The sequence below is a fragment of the Macrotis lagotis genome, chromosome 4 (genome assembly GCF_037893015.1).
Source record: "Macrotis lagotis isolate mMagLag1 chromosome 4, bilby.v1.9.chrom.fasta, whole genome shotgun sequence".
Lineage (NCBI taxonomy): Eukaryota > Metazoa > Chordata > Mammalia > Peramelemorphia > Peramelidae > Macrotis > Macrotis lagotis.
The window spans coordinates 172819440-172835077 of record NC_133661.1 but is presented as its reverse complement, the minus strand read 5'-3'; the positions used below and the strand labels follow the sequence as shown (position 1 = coordinate 172835077).

General features: G+C 35.5%; 1 protein-coding gene across 1 annotated transcript in view; it reads left to right on the top strand.

The window, feature by feature from the left end:
* The window catches only part of GLDN (gliomedin), a 77282-nt gene that overhangs the window by 13615 nt on the left and 48029 nt on the right, over nt 1-15638 (top strand). The window contains exon 2 of the mRNA XM_074231939.1: nt 14570-14621. Within this exon, the coding sequence (XP_074088040.1) occupies nt 14570-14621 (52 nt within the window). The remainder of the gene's footprint in view (nt 1-14569; nt 14622-15638) is intronic.

Genomic DNA, 15638 nt, shown 5'->3' with positions numbered 1-15638 from the left:
TAGCAGCTACTGGAAACTGTTATCTCCAAGGCTATTGATGACCTCTAATTTCTTAGTCCTTATCCTCCTTTGCCTTCCTTTTCCTTTAATTTATATTGGTTGTTTTTTTATTGTTTTTAGATTTCCATATATAACCTTCTCCCCTCCCTTATCAAGTAATGCATCCTTTATAGGGATAGAGACAGAAATTGTGATTTTTGCTGGTTTAAGCCTAGGAATTCTCAAGTGAACAAACTCCTTCAACTAGTGCAGGTGAGTGCCTTCTCTGTAGTTTTACAGTCTCAGATTTGCCTAAGGTAGCAAGAGTTTAAGTGTCCTGGGTCACATAGCTGGTATATATCAGGTACCGAATTTGAACCTAGGTCTTTGTCTTCCTAGCTTTGAGGCCAACTCTAGACACTATCCCACACTGCCTCTTTTTAACAAGAAACAAAAAAGAAAAGAATAGAAAAGTAAAAGCAGTTCAACATATTCAACAAACATATCAACCACATCTGATATGGGCAATATTCTATATGTGCTGTTACCCACTTCTTCAAAGAAGGGAGTGAAATGCATTTCCTCATTTCTAGAACTTGGTCCTTATAATTGCATGATCTTTAGTTTCACTTTTTTTGTTGTTCTCTTCTTAGGTCTTTCTGCATCATTTAATGTTATTATCTCTTGATCTTCTTGGATCCTTTTTCCTTTTTTGGGAAAATGGTTCTTCTTTCTCCTAGTTCTTCTCCTACCCATCTGGTCACTCCTTTTCAGATTTTCCTCCCATTCCCTAAATGTCAATGTCCCATGGGCTGCATCCTCGTGCCCCTAATAATCCAAAAGGCATTTATTAAGCCCTTTTTTGTGGATAAAGCATCATGCTAGGCACTAAAGATACAAGGCAAAATGAATATAATTACCTGACCTTGAGAACTTTATAGGAAGATTCCAATATATAAAGAGAAAAATATAGAAATGATCATTTGAGGAAGACAAGAGACTAATAATTATCCATATTTGCCATATTTTGAATTGTAATAATGATTTGGATATAGAGAAAAAGCTTTATGTAACTACAAATGCTCTCAGTCTTCTTATTGTGACAATAAATTGTATATTGTGCAAAAATATATGTCTATGATTTCACATGAAGTAAATATGTATAAAAAATCTAAATAAAAATAATTATGTCCCCAGATGAGGTGTTTTCATTGGCTTCTTACACTAAAATGAACAAAATCTATAGCTAGAAAAATAACTTATCCTTTGAAAGTATTTTTGTACTTGATTCAATCGCAGATCCAACTGTCATATCAAAGCATTAAAAATGCAAAATTTCTTAGAATTTTTCTTTCCATAGTCATCATTAGCTTCTAGCAGGCAGTGTGGTATGGAAGAAAGGGCACCAACTCTGAAGTATAGAATTAGTTTTCTTATATTAGATTATTGTTTTTATTAATTGTTATTTGTTTATTATATTATATTAGTTACATTAAAGTTTCAGTCATACCCTTGACTCCTAGTACTTAAGTGACCTTGAGTGAGTCTATTAAGCTTGCTGGGTCTCAGTTTCCTCATCTGTAAAATGAGAGGGGGTTAGACTAAATGACTTCTCAGGTCTACTTTAGCTCTAAGATCCAATGAATCTAGGCATTGTGAAAGTTGACCCATAAAGCACAACTGAAACCTGAAATCCTTGAAAACGATCTTTTAAATACTCTCTCGGGACAAGTGACAATTCTTGTTGGGCAGGTTTTTGAAAATGATGTGGAAATGAACTTCATTAGCTTGTCTCCTTCTCCCAAATCTCCTAGGAAAGTACATGAAGCTCTTCTCTTCTGTCTATTCTCTCTTCTAGATTTCATTGCCTCCCTTGACTCCTCTATACAGGTGATACTATATCTATATATTCAGCTGCAATCAGTCCTCTGAGTTCCCCTTCATATCCCCAGCTTCTTGTTAAGTATCTTCATTTGGATGTTCTATGGACATTCAAACCCAATTTGTGTAAGATGAACTTATCTTCTCCCCCGCCCCATCCACCAAGACTATCTCTCTTCCAATTTCCCCTTTTCTATTAAACTCAAAATCTTGGAATCTCTGATGCTTCAGATCAGATCTCTTATCCAATCAATTTCTATTTATTCTATCCCACTATAGCATCTTTTAAAAAAATGTTTAATATTTATTTTTCCCAATTACATGTAAAAACATTTTAATATTCATTGATCCAAAATTTTGAGTTCTAAATTCTCTCCTCTCCTCCCTCCCTTCCCCCATTGAGAAGGTAAGCAATTTGATATAGATTATGCATTTCCTGCAATATCTATTGCATCTGTCTTCTCTCTCATTGCCTTTCATTCTAAACTATTATAATACCCTTCTAGTGAGTCTCCTTGCCTACAGTCTCTCTGTCCTCTAATCCAGTTTTCATAGAAAAGTCAACAAAATGTCCTTAAGTAATAAGAAAATGAACTTCCTTCTTCTCTTCCTTGCAGAGTTGGGGGACAACTGGTATGGCCTACTGTATACAACCATCCATCAGATTCAGGTTGATTTATTGGTAACTCTTAGTATTGGTAATTTTTAAACTTTTAAAATTTTTTTTTTAATTTTCATTTAAGGCAGTGGGGTTAAGAGTGACTTGCTCAAGGTCACACAGCTAGGCAATTAAGTGCCTGAGGCTGGTTTTGAACTCCAATCCTCCTGACTCCAGAATCAGTACTCTATCCACTGCACCACAGAGCTGCCCCTTCTTTTTGATTTTTTACAAGTGAAAGTGTGTGTAGGTGGGGGAGGGATTATTTTAAAAATTGAGATGATAGAAAGACAATCTATAGATAATTTTAAAAATTTTCCTCATATATAAGTCTCATGTTGCTCATTTGGTCAAAGAGATATGACTGCTTATTACCTTTAGACAGATAAAATGACATTTTCCCTGACATTTAAGGCTCTCCAACTTACCTTTCCAACTCTATTCCACACTCCTGCTCTTGACTTATTCTTCTTTCTAGTCAGATTTGTCTGACATCTGATCTGTATTTTTGTAGCACCAAATATTAATTCATACCATTCCCCATGCCTGGAATGCATACCCTCCATCTGCCCACTGAAATCCTGTTTTATCTTTAAGATAAAATGCAACTGCGGTACAGTGGATAGACTGCATGAACTAGAGTCAAGAAGTCTTATCTTTTCAAGTTCAAATCAGACTTCAGACACTTACTATGTCACTAAACAGGTCAGTTCACTCTGCCTCAGTTTCCTCATCTATAAGAAGGAAGTGTCAAACCACTCTAATATCTTTAGCCCCTAAATGGGGTTACAAAGAGTAGGACATGACTGAAAAATTGAAAGGGCTGCATAAATGCTAGCTATTATTAGAGACATATTAACACTGAAGTAAAATCTCAAGTTGAATTGAAGATAGTTTATTTGGAAGATTCTGAGCAGTCAAAAACAAACAACTACAAAACAGGAAATCCTGCAGACCAGACTTCAAGGATTTAAGATGTAGAAAAGATCTTTAATTTGCTTAGCCAGACTGACTGCTGGTCAGTCCCTAACTTTGCCTCCTCCAAATTCAGCATTACCAGGAAAAGGTGTGTCCAGTTTTTTTTTTGTTCTTATGGCACTGGATGTCATAATTTTCATTACCAAGCAAGTTTTTAAGGCACAAATTGGCTAGAAGAATTTTCCCTGAATGAGGTTAACTCTTATCTTACTGTTATAAAACTAACCAAAATTTTATAATATAAGTATATATAAGAAATTCAAAGACCAGGAATTATCATTTTTATTGTTCATTATGGCTATTTTTCAACCATAAATGGAATGCCCTCAAACCATGTGGTTTGGCATCTATTCAGTGACTTAGAGTTGCTTGGTCATGGGAAAGTTAAGTGACTTGGAGGCAGCTAAGTGGCACAGTTGATAGAGCACCAGCCCTGTAGTCAAGAGGACCTGAATTCAAACATGACCTCAGACACTTAATAATTGCCTAGGGGTGACCTTGGGCAAGTAACTTAACCCTTGTCTTAAATAAATAAAATGAAAGTTAAGTCACTTGCCCAGGATAATACAGCTAATATTTATCTAAGGCAGGACTTGAATCCATGTCTTCCTGATTCTAAGGTTGGTTCTCTATCCATTACTCTCTCCTACTTGTATAATGCCTTGCTTTGCCATTATAGCATAAATAGACTCTTTCTTCTCTAGAAGGAGTTCTCTGGATTACTTCTGGACATTAGATTAAAAGGTTCATTAAGATTTATTTTCTCTTTGTGTGATTTTTGTTGTTTCACTTTGTGTGTTCCATCCCTGGTCCTGCAATTTGACTGCATCTGGTCCCTCATCCTTTGCTTGAATTATTGAAGGAGGAGAAGGGGAGAAGGAGGAAGACTCAGGATCTTAAATTTCTTCAAAATCATAGAATCTATTGTATAGATAGACATATACCTGAGTCTTAAGCCAACTGAAAATATTTATCAGTCTTTTTTTCTAGGGAAGACTTAATCACTATATTTTTCTTTATCATTCTATTTGTTGTTGTACAGGCATTCTACTCCTATCTGGTTCTTTGTTACTCCATTTGGAGTTTTCTTGGCAAAGATACTAGAGTAGTTTGTTCTTTCCTTCTTTAGCTCATTTTATAGATGAGGAAACTAGAGCAAAATAAAAAAAAAAGTGAATTGCCCAAGATCACACAACTAGTTAAGTGTTAAGCATCTGAGGTCAAAATGTGAACTTGGGTCTCCCTGAGTCCTGGGGGTCTATTCATTGGACTATCTAGTAGTCCTTAATGTTATTTTGTAGGTTCCACTGCAATTTCAACTCAGATATCTGGACTCAGAGTCCAGAGAGCTCGCCATTATATCATAAAACCACCAAATCGTTCCTTAATTTCATAATTTCTGTAATTGTTCCTTTTACTAAAACAGCAATAGTCAAAAAAAGATATAACTAGGATTAGTTTTTTTTTAACCTGGAATAAAAACAGTGACCTGAGGCTGGAGGCAAAAGCTGTAATTCAGACTACAGTCTAAACAAAGGGTAGTCATACAACAAGCAGTACTGGTCTAGTCCCCACTCCCAAGTGTTCTGTATATGGCAGGTCAAGGTTCAGAGCAGGGTTGACCATCACCACTGAAAGGAAGTTACTTCCCTTGATATTGGTGCCCTAGAACAATCCCTGTCTTGTTACATACAATTTATACCTCTAGCATCAATTTCTATCTTTCCATACTACCAAAAGTTGAGTTTTCAGTACCGTCTTAACAGTTTTATTATATAAAAATGCACTCCTCTGCAAAACAACTAATTTTCCTCATTTGTAAAAGGGGAAATTGAACTAAATTCCCTCTAAGAATCTTTCCAGCTCCAGATCAGTGAGCTAACTTATTTACCTATCAAATGCTGATAATAACAAAGAAAATTAGCAATATTCTTTTTTTTAAACAATAGATATGGTCATGGGAACCACTTTTAGGAAATCTGATAGCCCTTGTGCTCAAAGGATAGAGGTTGATGTCATAGCCTCTGGCTGGAGAACTGACAGTATTTGCTTGCTTGGCTCTGGATCCTGTGGCAAGCAAGTACTCGATTTACCTGCACATCTATCGTTTTCAATTTCTGTTTTGAATGAACTCATTTCACCCCCTTGGAAGCTGAAGGACACTACATCTGTATTCTAAAATAAGGAAGAGCCATCTGGGAACATGCTCTCAAGGCCCTTGCTATTATCCTATTTGGGGAGGATTTCCCTCCAGAGATCAAAGTTGTAATTACCCAGCTATATCCTTCCCCCTTTCTCTTTACAGGCTAACTAGAAAACAGTAATGGTTTAGCAAATAACATATCACCTCCCTTTCCCAATCTCAAATTTTGACCTTCTCTATTGAACATCTGAGTCATAGTTGATAATAGATCTGTGATCACATCAATTTAAATTCTCTTCATTGATACAGATAGCCACATATCCATGGCTGCCCATTCTATGTGACTTTTGTCTATAGCTTCCTCTGGGTGCCCACCAACATATTGGAGATCTTTCTCTTCTTCTCTGGTGAAGAAACTCTGAACATTCATCCATCTTACCTAGCATTCAATTTTCCCATGTTATACAATCCTCAATGAGATCTTTTACTCCTGTTCTTCAAAAATCATCATCAGGGGCACCTAGATGGCACAGCAGATAGAGCACCGGTTAGTCAGGAGTACCTGGGTTCAAATCCAGCCTCAGACACTTAATAATTACCTAGCTGTGTGGCCTTGGGCAAGCCACTTAACCCCATTGCCTTGCAAAAAAAAAAAAACAACTTAAAAAAATCATCATTGGTTACAAGTTGGAGCCTGCTCCCACCATCATGTGCCTCTTCATTTTTAATTATACAAAATAATTGATACTACTCCCCTTCATCTAGGACTTCCTATTCTGGAAATCAAAGCTATCTCTATTCATTAAGTACCTTATCTTCTAGAAGTGAAACAAATGTCAGTATTTTAGTCTCTCTAATCAGCACCAATGAAGGAGAAGTTCTGGGGAATTCTTTCTGTCCTTTACCTTTTTTCCTTCACCAGAAAGTACTTTCCTTTGAAGAATAACCATTTATATCTATTTACAATGAAGAGTCATGTGGAAAGGTGAAAATTCTTCTGAATTTGTGAATAAATAGATGTTTTATTATACTGTCCCTTTCCTCCCTAGAGATACTACAGTGGGGAGCCTTCTTGAAGATTAAGGACAAAGGATAAAGACTATTTAAGAATGCATATGAGGAACAGCTAAAAGAGAATGTAAAGAAGTAGTTAGGGGAAGAGTTCATGATCAAGCAAGAGATAAAGAGATTCACAGGAGATAAGATGGAAAATTTTGATTACATAAAATTGAAAAGGTTTTGCATAAAATTCATGCAGTTAGATTTAGAGGGAAGCTACAGAAAATTTGTTTCTTTGATAAATGTCCAAAATATGAATATGGAGAATTCATGCAAATATATAAGAACAAGAGACATTCCTTAATAGATAAATAGAAAAAGAATATCTCAAGAGAAGATTTCTAAGCTTATACCCTTCAGATTGTCAATAAATTGTTGGAGATATTGTGGGAGAATTGATGCCTTAATGTATTGTTGGTGGACCTATGAATCAATCTTAACAATTCTAGCAAGCTGGAATTATACCCCCCAAATCACTAAACTATGCCTCCCCTTTGACCTAGAAATGTCCCTACTGTTCTTCTTCAGGTTTCCCAAAAGAGATGAGAGAGAGAGAGAGAGAGAGAGAGAGAGAGAGAGAGAGAGAGAGAGAGGATCTATATGTATACAAATATTTGCGACAGAATTTTTTATTGTAGTAAAACCTAGAAACAAAATGAAAACCTATTATTTAGGAATTAACAAATTTCAGTTTATTAATGGACTATTATTATGCCCTAAGAAATTTAACAAGAGAGAGATTCAGATAAATCTGGAAAGACTTGTGTGAATGCTGATGTAAACAAGGGTAAAGTGAGCAAAATCAGGAGAACTAAGTATTCAATAGCCACAACATTAAGAAGAAAAGCAACTTTGAAAGATTTAGGAACTTTAATCAATGTAGTGACTTATCACTACTATAGGAGACTATGCTGATTCATGCTTCCCACTTCCTGATAGAGAGGTGATAAGACTGTAGGTGCAGAACAAGACACATACATTTTCAGACATGAATCAATATATTATGTTTGTTTAGTTTGGTTTTACTAATTATAGGGAGAAGCTTTTATTTGACCAGCTAGGTAGAACAGTGAATAGAATTCTGGGACTGGAATCAGGAAGATCTGTTCACATCCAGCCATAGACACTAGCTGTGTGACCTTGGGCTAGTCTTTTCAGCTCCATTTGCCTCAGTTTCCTCATCTGTAAATGGGGTTAGTAATAACACCTACCTCCCTGGGTGGTTGTGAGATATCAAAAGAGATAAGAATTATAAAGTATCTAACACAGTGTCTGACATATAGTAAGCACTATTTAATATTAGTTGCTCATGTTGTCCTTCATTCTCAAAGAAGACCATAACATCAAGTCATAAATTGGATTTGAGTGAGGGGGTGCCATGCTAAGTCACCAACCTCACTTTCTCCTCCAGAGGCATCTAGATCCAGTGGCCAGATATGAATCAGGATGATTGGAGATAGCCCTGGATGCAAGGCAATCAGGCTTAAGTGACTTGCCCAAGGTCACACAGCTAGTAAGTGTCAAGTATATGAGGTTAGATTCAAACTCCAGTCCTTCTGACTCTAAGACCAATGCTCTGTCCACTGCACCACCTAGGTGCCCCTTCTACCATTTCATGGAAAAAGCCAAATGGAGAATGTAAGTATGCTGAGGGCTTTTGGTGTTCAGTTATTTCAATCATATCTGAGTTTTTGTGATCAGTTTTTCTTTTCAGATACTGGAATTGTTTGCCATTTCCTTCTCCAGCTCATTTTACATATGGGGAAACTGTGGATTAAGTGATTTGCCCAGAGTCATGTAATTAGTTAAGTGTAGGTCAGATTTGAACTCAGAAAGATGAGGCTTCCTGAATTGAGGGCCAGCACTCTATCCATTGCACCACTAAGCTGACCCTAAACCAAAGGGCTAGAACCATGGAAGCAAATTTTGTTTTGAACCAAAATTATGCTCCTTTTGGAAACTGGAGGAAAATCTACAGTCCTTGTGGTCTTATCCATAGTCTCCTCAAGACAGAGAATGAAGGATTTTTCTCAGATATCTTTTGCCACCTGATAACTCTTAATATTTTACATGGTCACATAAACACACACCTCCACAAATGTTTCAGAATTAGGAGTACCTTTAATTTGACTGATTTTGTTCACCCTCTCTGGATATGCCCAATATTGTTGTCTTTATTTATCTAGTTATTTTTATCTTTAGTGACCAGGTCAGGAAATTATCCCCCAAGCATCTACTCTCAATTGTGGTGGGAAGAGCTAAACAAGAGAAAGAAAAGAAATTTTGGTAAACCTCATGACCTAGTGATTAGAAATATCCTTTCTGTCTCTGGAAAATAAGGATAGATACGAAGACCAGTACTACGAAGCCTGTGTTGACTTTAATAACTGTACCCAGGACTGAATCTCATTTTCTTTTCAATTAGAAATCTGACCTGGGATATGAGCCATCTGAAATATATTGAGCATATTGAAATATATGCTGAACTAAACTCTTATCACTCTTTAATTTTGGCAATACCTAAGCACTGATAGTCTTGCTTTTTAAAATATAGGATTGGGAGACTTAAAAGACATTTCCACTCCCATCAATAGGCAAACTGGCACTTTTCATGTACAAATCACTGTAGCTTCAAAATTTACAAATTCTTCGATAAACAGTACTTTAATACTAGGGATACCTCTTCCAAATCATTCCAGCTGCTTGGGAATGTAAGATCTAGTTAAGAGTAGTTACCTTCATGATGCCCTAAAATCATGGATAGTAGAATTAACAAAGATCAATAGACTCAAAACAATTATTAGGATGTAGTACTAATATATGAGAAAGGGGGGGAATCATATCAGAATAAAAAGTTGAAAAAGTCATTTCAAGGAGATCATTCTGGATTTAAAAAAAAAATCCCTCCTTTGGTCAACCATGTTTCCATGTCCCCTATGCTTCCTAACAATGAATATTAAAATAACCAGTCTATCCATTCATTATTTGGTCTTCTGTAGTAGTATAAATAATTACCTAGCTGTGTGACCTTGGGCAAGTCACTTAACCCTTCTGCTTCAATTTCCTCATCTGTAAAATATATACATCTGTAAAATATACAAAAAAGAAGGAAATGTCAAACCATTCCAGTATCTTTACCAAGAAAATTCCAAATGGAATCATGAAAAGTTGGACCTGCCTTAATAATGAATGAATAAAGACAATCCTTGTTCTTGAATGTGGCAGGTTACTTCTATCTTGGCCTCAGTTTTTCTTATCAATAAAATGGAAGCTTGAACTAGATGGTCTTAAGATCCTGGGAGTTGTATTTCTTCCCAGCTCCTGAAGAAGCAGGAGCAGAACTAGAGAGAGGGGTCTTCTACTGTAAAAATCTTGCCAAAGAGAACATACTCACTCTCAGATCCCTAGATCTCTTTTATGTTGGAGTCAGGAAGACCTGAGTTTGAGTCCTGTCCCAAATATTTATCACCCTGGGTATGTCACTTAACTTTTCCAGCCCACAATTTTCTCATCTGGAGGGTTGGACTCAATGATCTCTATGCAGAATCTATGATTCTATAACTCCCTACAGCAGAGGAAGCACCAGAATGTAGGGTGGGAAAAATCAATGGATGTTGTGTCAGAATTCCTGAATTTGAAGCCTGTCTACAGAATTTAGTGTCCTCATCTGCCAAGGACCTAATAATGCTTACGTTATTTAACTTACAGGTTGTTGTGAGAAGAGAGCAATATCAATCATTATGTAACATAGATTTTTAAAATTTGGAATAAGAAAGAACCTTAAGGATAATCTTGTACTTTCATTTTGCTGATGAGGAAGCTGAGTTCCAGAAGTGTTAATTGAACTACCGCATAGTTACATAAAGATAGCAAATAATAGGTCTGAAACTTGAACTTAGATCTTCCAAATAATACTAGCTAACACATAGTACTTTCAACATTTCATCTCATTTGAGTCTCACAACCCTAAGTGCTATTTAATATTCACATTTTGCAGGTTAGAAAACTGAGGCTGAAAGTTAAGTGACTTGCCTGAGTCACATAAGTAGGATTTGAACTCAAGTCTTCCTGGGTCTAAGTCCAATAAACCATCCACTATACCACTTAGTTATCTTTCTATTTGAGTACATTTTCTTATAGTATGTTGTCATGATATCACTTCAACACACTCATTGACTTAAAATTAGGGAACCCTAATCAAATGTTTGCAGCAATCAGAAACAACCGGAGGAAAATAATCTACTGTCTTCATTAACTAGAAAACAAGTATCTTCAAAATAGACTGTTTTCATTGTTGATTGACATGACCAGGGAATGGAATGTTCAGGTTAGCTGAAATGTCTACTTAACTGATAGTGAATGAAATTCTAGGGACAAGGATTTCCATAATCTCATCCATTCTTCTAAAAATGAAGAGATCTAGGAATTTTAGTGCCCATACCATGATAGACTTGAGTTTTTTATTGGGGGGTGTTGGGGTGGTTGTTTGCCTAAATCACTTAAGCAAGCATATGAATATGCTATTGCTGAAGCTGTGAATTGGTTTAACCATATATCAAGGTAATTTGGAATTAGGCTAAGAAAGTGAATAAAATAACCATTCCTTTTTATTTAGAGATCTCCCCCCACACACACATACCCAGGTTTCTACTCTAAGGAGGTCAATGATAAAAAAAATAAATGCCTCAATATACATAAAGATATTTATAGCAGTAGCACTTTTTTAAACTTTTGTGAAGCAATGGGGCTCAAGTGACTTACCCAAGGTCAAAATTAGTAACTATCAAATGTCTGAGGTTGAATTTAAACTCAAATCCTCCTGCTCCAGGACTAGTGCTCTATCCACTGTGCCACCTAGCTGCCTCCAGTAGCCCTTTTTAATAGAAAAACTGGAAACAAAGTAAATGCCTCCTTATTGGAAAATGGCTAAATAAATAATGATACTTACATGTAATGGAATATTACTGCCCTGTAAAAAATGATGAAACACAGAGAAGCACAAAAAGACTTAAATGAACAGATGCTTTATAAGCAAAACCAGGAAACAAGGACTATATTAATAAAAATAAGCAGGAGGAGCTATAAACATTAACAGAACTGTCAAAATTAAATATTGTGAAATTCAAAGAAGAAATATGAAAATGCACCTTTCTTCTTTGAAGAGGAAGAGAATAATAGTTGGGAATATAGCACATAACATCAGACTTTGTTAACATGTCGATTTTTGTTTGTTATTTAATAGTTTGTTGAACTATTCCTCCCTCCTTTTTTTATTCTTTATTGTTAAGAATGGTTCTCTAAGGGGAAAGGAGATGTTGAAATATGTCTGGAAATGAAAATTATGTAAAAACAAACAAAAATCAGCACTTTATCAATTATGAATATTCTATGCAGTAACTAGATCATGGAAGCCATGTCAGCTAACTTTGAAAGAAGTGAAATTAAAAACTAGGAAATGGTCACTGATGATTTTATGGAGAAGAGAAAATTTAAATTTTTCTGCTAAACTTCACACAGGTAGAAAGCACAATGCTTCTGAAATCCATTAGAAATAATTAGTTCATTTTTCCAAAATGAAGTATAAGTAGAAATTTAAGTACCATTGATATAGGCAAAATGAGCCATCATTAGAGAATACTTCTCAAAAATAATTATGTTCATAGAAGCTATGAGGAGTTTAATATATACCTGCTGACTTAATAGAAAATGCAAATCTGAAATTTTCTGAATTTCTTAGATACCATTTGAAGATAAAATTGTTTACCTAAAAATCAAAATTGTGTTTGTGGAAGTTAAAAGAAGAGATGTTAAAAATTACTGAAGTTCTTATGAAATAACCCATGAGTTAAATAAATTAGATAATTCAATTTATTAACATGTGCTGCATTAACAAATCATCCTGTCCGACCTTCTTGAGGATTCTTATTTACATAAATAAAGTTAGAGAATTGATGGGAAAAAATAGAGATAATCTTAATGAAGGTAGAATTGGGTTAATGAGCAAAGACTTCTTGGCAGAGATAAATTCTGATCCCATACAAAAGTTATTTGTATTCACTTTCCATCCCTACCTCCCTATAATACAATTCACTGATTTTACCTTGAGATTAGCCAGCAAGTAGGTTCCATTTCCCTATCTTATTATCTTCAATAGCTATAATTAATATGTGAAGAATCTTTTAAAGTGACACCTGAAAACTTTTTGGTTTTTGTTTGAAGGTTTCAGGCAGGTTGCATTTTGTTGCTGTTATTTTTGAGTTATTTCAGTCATGCCCAACTCCTCCTGACCCCATTTGGGATTTTCTTGGCAAAGATACTGGTATGGTTTGCCATTTCCTTCTCCAGCTCATTTTACAAATGAGAAATTGAGACAAACAGGGTTAAATTACTTGCCCTAGGTCACAAAGCTAGTAAATACCTATAGTTGGATTTGAACATAGGTCCTTCTGTCGCCAGGACTGATACTCCATCCACTTTGTCACCTAGATACCTATAGGCAGCATTTTAGAGGGGGTTTAAATCTAAACCCCAAGTTAGCTAGGTTTAGTTATTGTGTGTTCATCTTGTCTTGCCATTTTGAGAATTCTAGATTAATTCGAGAGAATGAAGGAGGGAGAGAAAAAGAGAGTCGGAGAGAAAGAGAGAGAGAGAGAGAGAGAGAGACAGACAGACAGACAGACAGACAGACAGACTCAGAGAAAGTAAAGGAAGAAGAAAGGGAGGGAGATGATCTTAATGAAGGTGGAATTGGGTTAATCAACAGATTTCTTAATAGAAATGAAATCTGATTCCACATAAAAATTAACAAATTAACAAATAGTTTCATTATCATGAACCAATGTATATAGAATTATGGATTTAGAACTAGAAAGGATCTTAGGCATCTTCTAGTTGAATCCACTCATTCTTATTATCATTCTACAGATAAGAAAGCTGAACTCCATAATGGTTAAGTGACTTGGCCAAGGTCATACAGGTGGTAAATCCAGTGTTTGAGTCCATGTTCTCTGCCTTCAGTTTCATTGTTTCCTCCATTGTACCATTGGCCTATGAGCCTCAGAACTGGAAATAAAATAATATTCTTCCTCCTGCTTATTAGATTCAACTGAACTGGACTAAATTATGTTCAGTCCTTGTTTAGACATATTGCTAATAAAATCCATTTCTTCATGTGTATGAGCACATAAGTCCATTGATGAACCCCATGGGCATAAAAAATCCTATTCTTTCTTGGCTCAGTATAATCCTTCACTCATAGTTACTCCGAGTAACTAGGGTCAACTTAAGTGTTAACCCTTTCTAATCCAACACACACCAATGGAAGATGGTTTAACTCTGACAATACATTCTTTTAATAGAAGATTGGTGTCTTTGGAGGCTGCAAATTTATGACCATGGAATGAGTGATTCAAGCACAAACTTATTATATAATATTCACTAAGTTATTTTCCATCTCTAGAGTCAGTTTCCTCATTTGTAAAATGGAGGGGTTGAATTGAACCACATAATCTCTAAATCTCTTCCAACTGTAATAAAACCTTGTTTCTTTGTCAGTGGCAAGTCCAGATTTAATAAAACCTCAGGCAACTTTCTTTATTCCAAGAAACTGCAACAGAAATTTAAAAACTAAAGTTGATTGCTTCTTCTGCTTCATAACAAACCTTTCCTGCCTGCTATTTTAAGGATTTTTAAAAGTTCACACATTTTGCCCAGTGTTTAGCTTTGTAAATTCCACTGATGTTGCTGAATATTTTTTCTAATATCTTTCCACTTATTAGTCACTTTTGAATAAAAACTGTATCAGTAATCTTTTTTCCAGTCCAAAACTATTTTGTTTTTTGTGGTTAATTTCACTCTCTTTATACTTTTAGGTTCGGGTGATGCTGGATTTATGTAATAGCACCAAAGGGATATGCTTAACAGGTATGTTTGAAGATTCAGTAAACTATTATGCCTTACATATCAAAAATCCAACCTCATAGAACTCTCAGGGGCAAAATTATTAATGGGAGAAAAGAATCATTCTGAAAATGCCATTTTGGTTTACTTTCTGAGATATTATGTAATTGGAAAAAAAATCCCAATATGAGTAGTGCCTATAAAATGTCCCAACATTTGCAGTACTGATACCAAAATACATACATCAAGAGCATTTAATTATAGTAAGAGATCATTAATTCTGACAATAAATTAGAAACTTGCAATAATTTGAACAAAATCATGGACTTTTATTTTGGTGCTAAACCAAAAAACCTTATTAACAAACCAACAGCATAGATGAGATGTCAAAAGCAATGTTTACCAACTCAGAAGCATGAATTCCTTTCAAACTTATTAAAGTGAACATCATTTCTGTAAGCACAATGTACAAAACAACAGTAAAAGTCAAGGTTAACACTGTTTAGGTTGGGTTTAACCAACAGATCAATCCAAAAATAAAAAAAAATCTCAATTATTAATAGCCTCCTGTGTGGCCAGGCCTGTGCTAAGACCAAGCCCTCCCCTCAGATAACTGGAATAACTGAAATTTCAGCCTAGTTCCCCATTATTTTTGCACAAGTCAGGTTCAAATGAACATGAAGAAAGCATCGAATAGGTACAGAGGTCACAAGGGGACAGCACAACCTTGGGAGAAGGGAGGATGGAAGGGGGTGTACTAGTCATCGGGGAGAGTCATTTCCAATTGTCCTGATTCATATCTAGCCACTGGACCCAGATGACTCCAGAGGAGAAAGTGATATTGGTGACATCTTGGCCTTTCCTTACTTAAATCTAAATCACATGCTTGTCATGGCATCAGCTCTCTGATATCATGATTCTTTTTGAGAGTAAAAATCAAATAATAACAATAACTCTGAAGGGTATAACTCATTATACCACATTCTTCTGGACCTTTTTCTGTTACTTTGACTTCTTCTCTGTTCCTTTTCCTGATCCCTC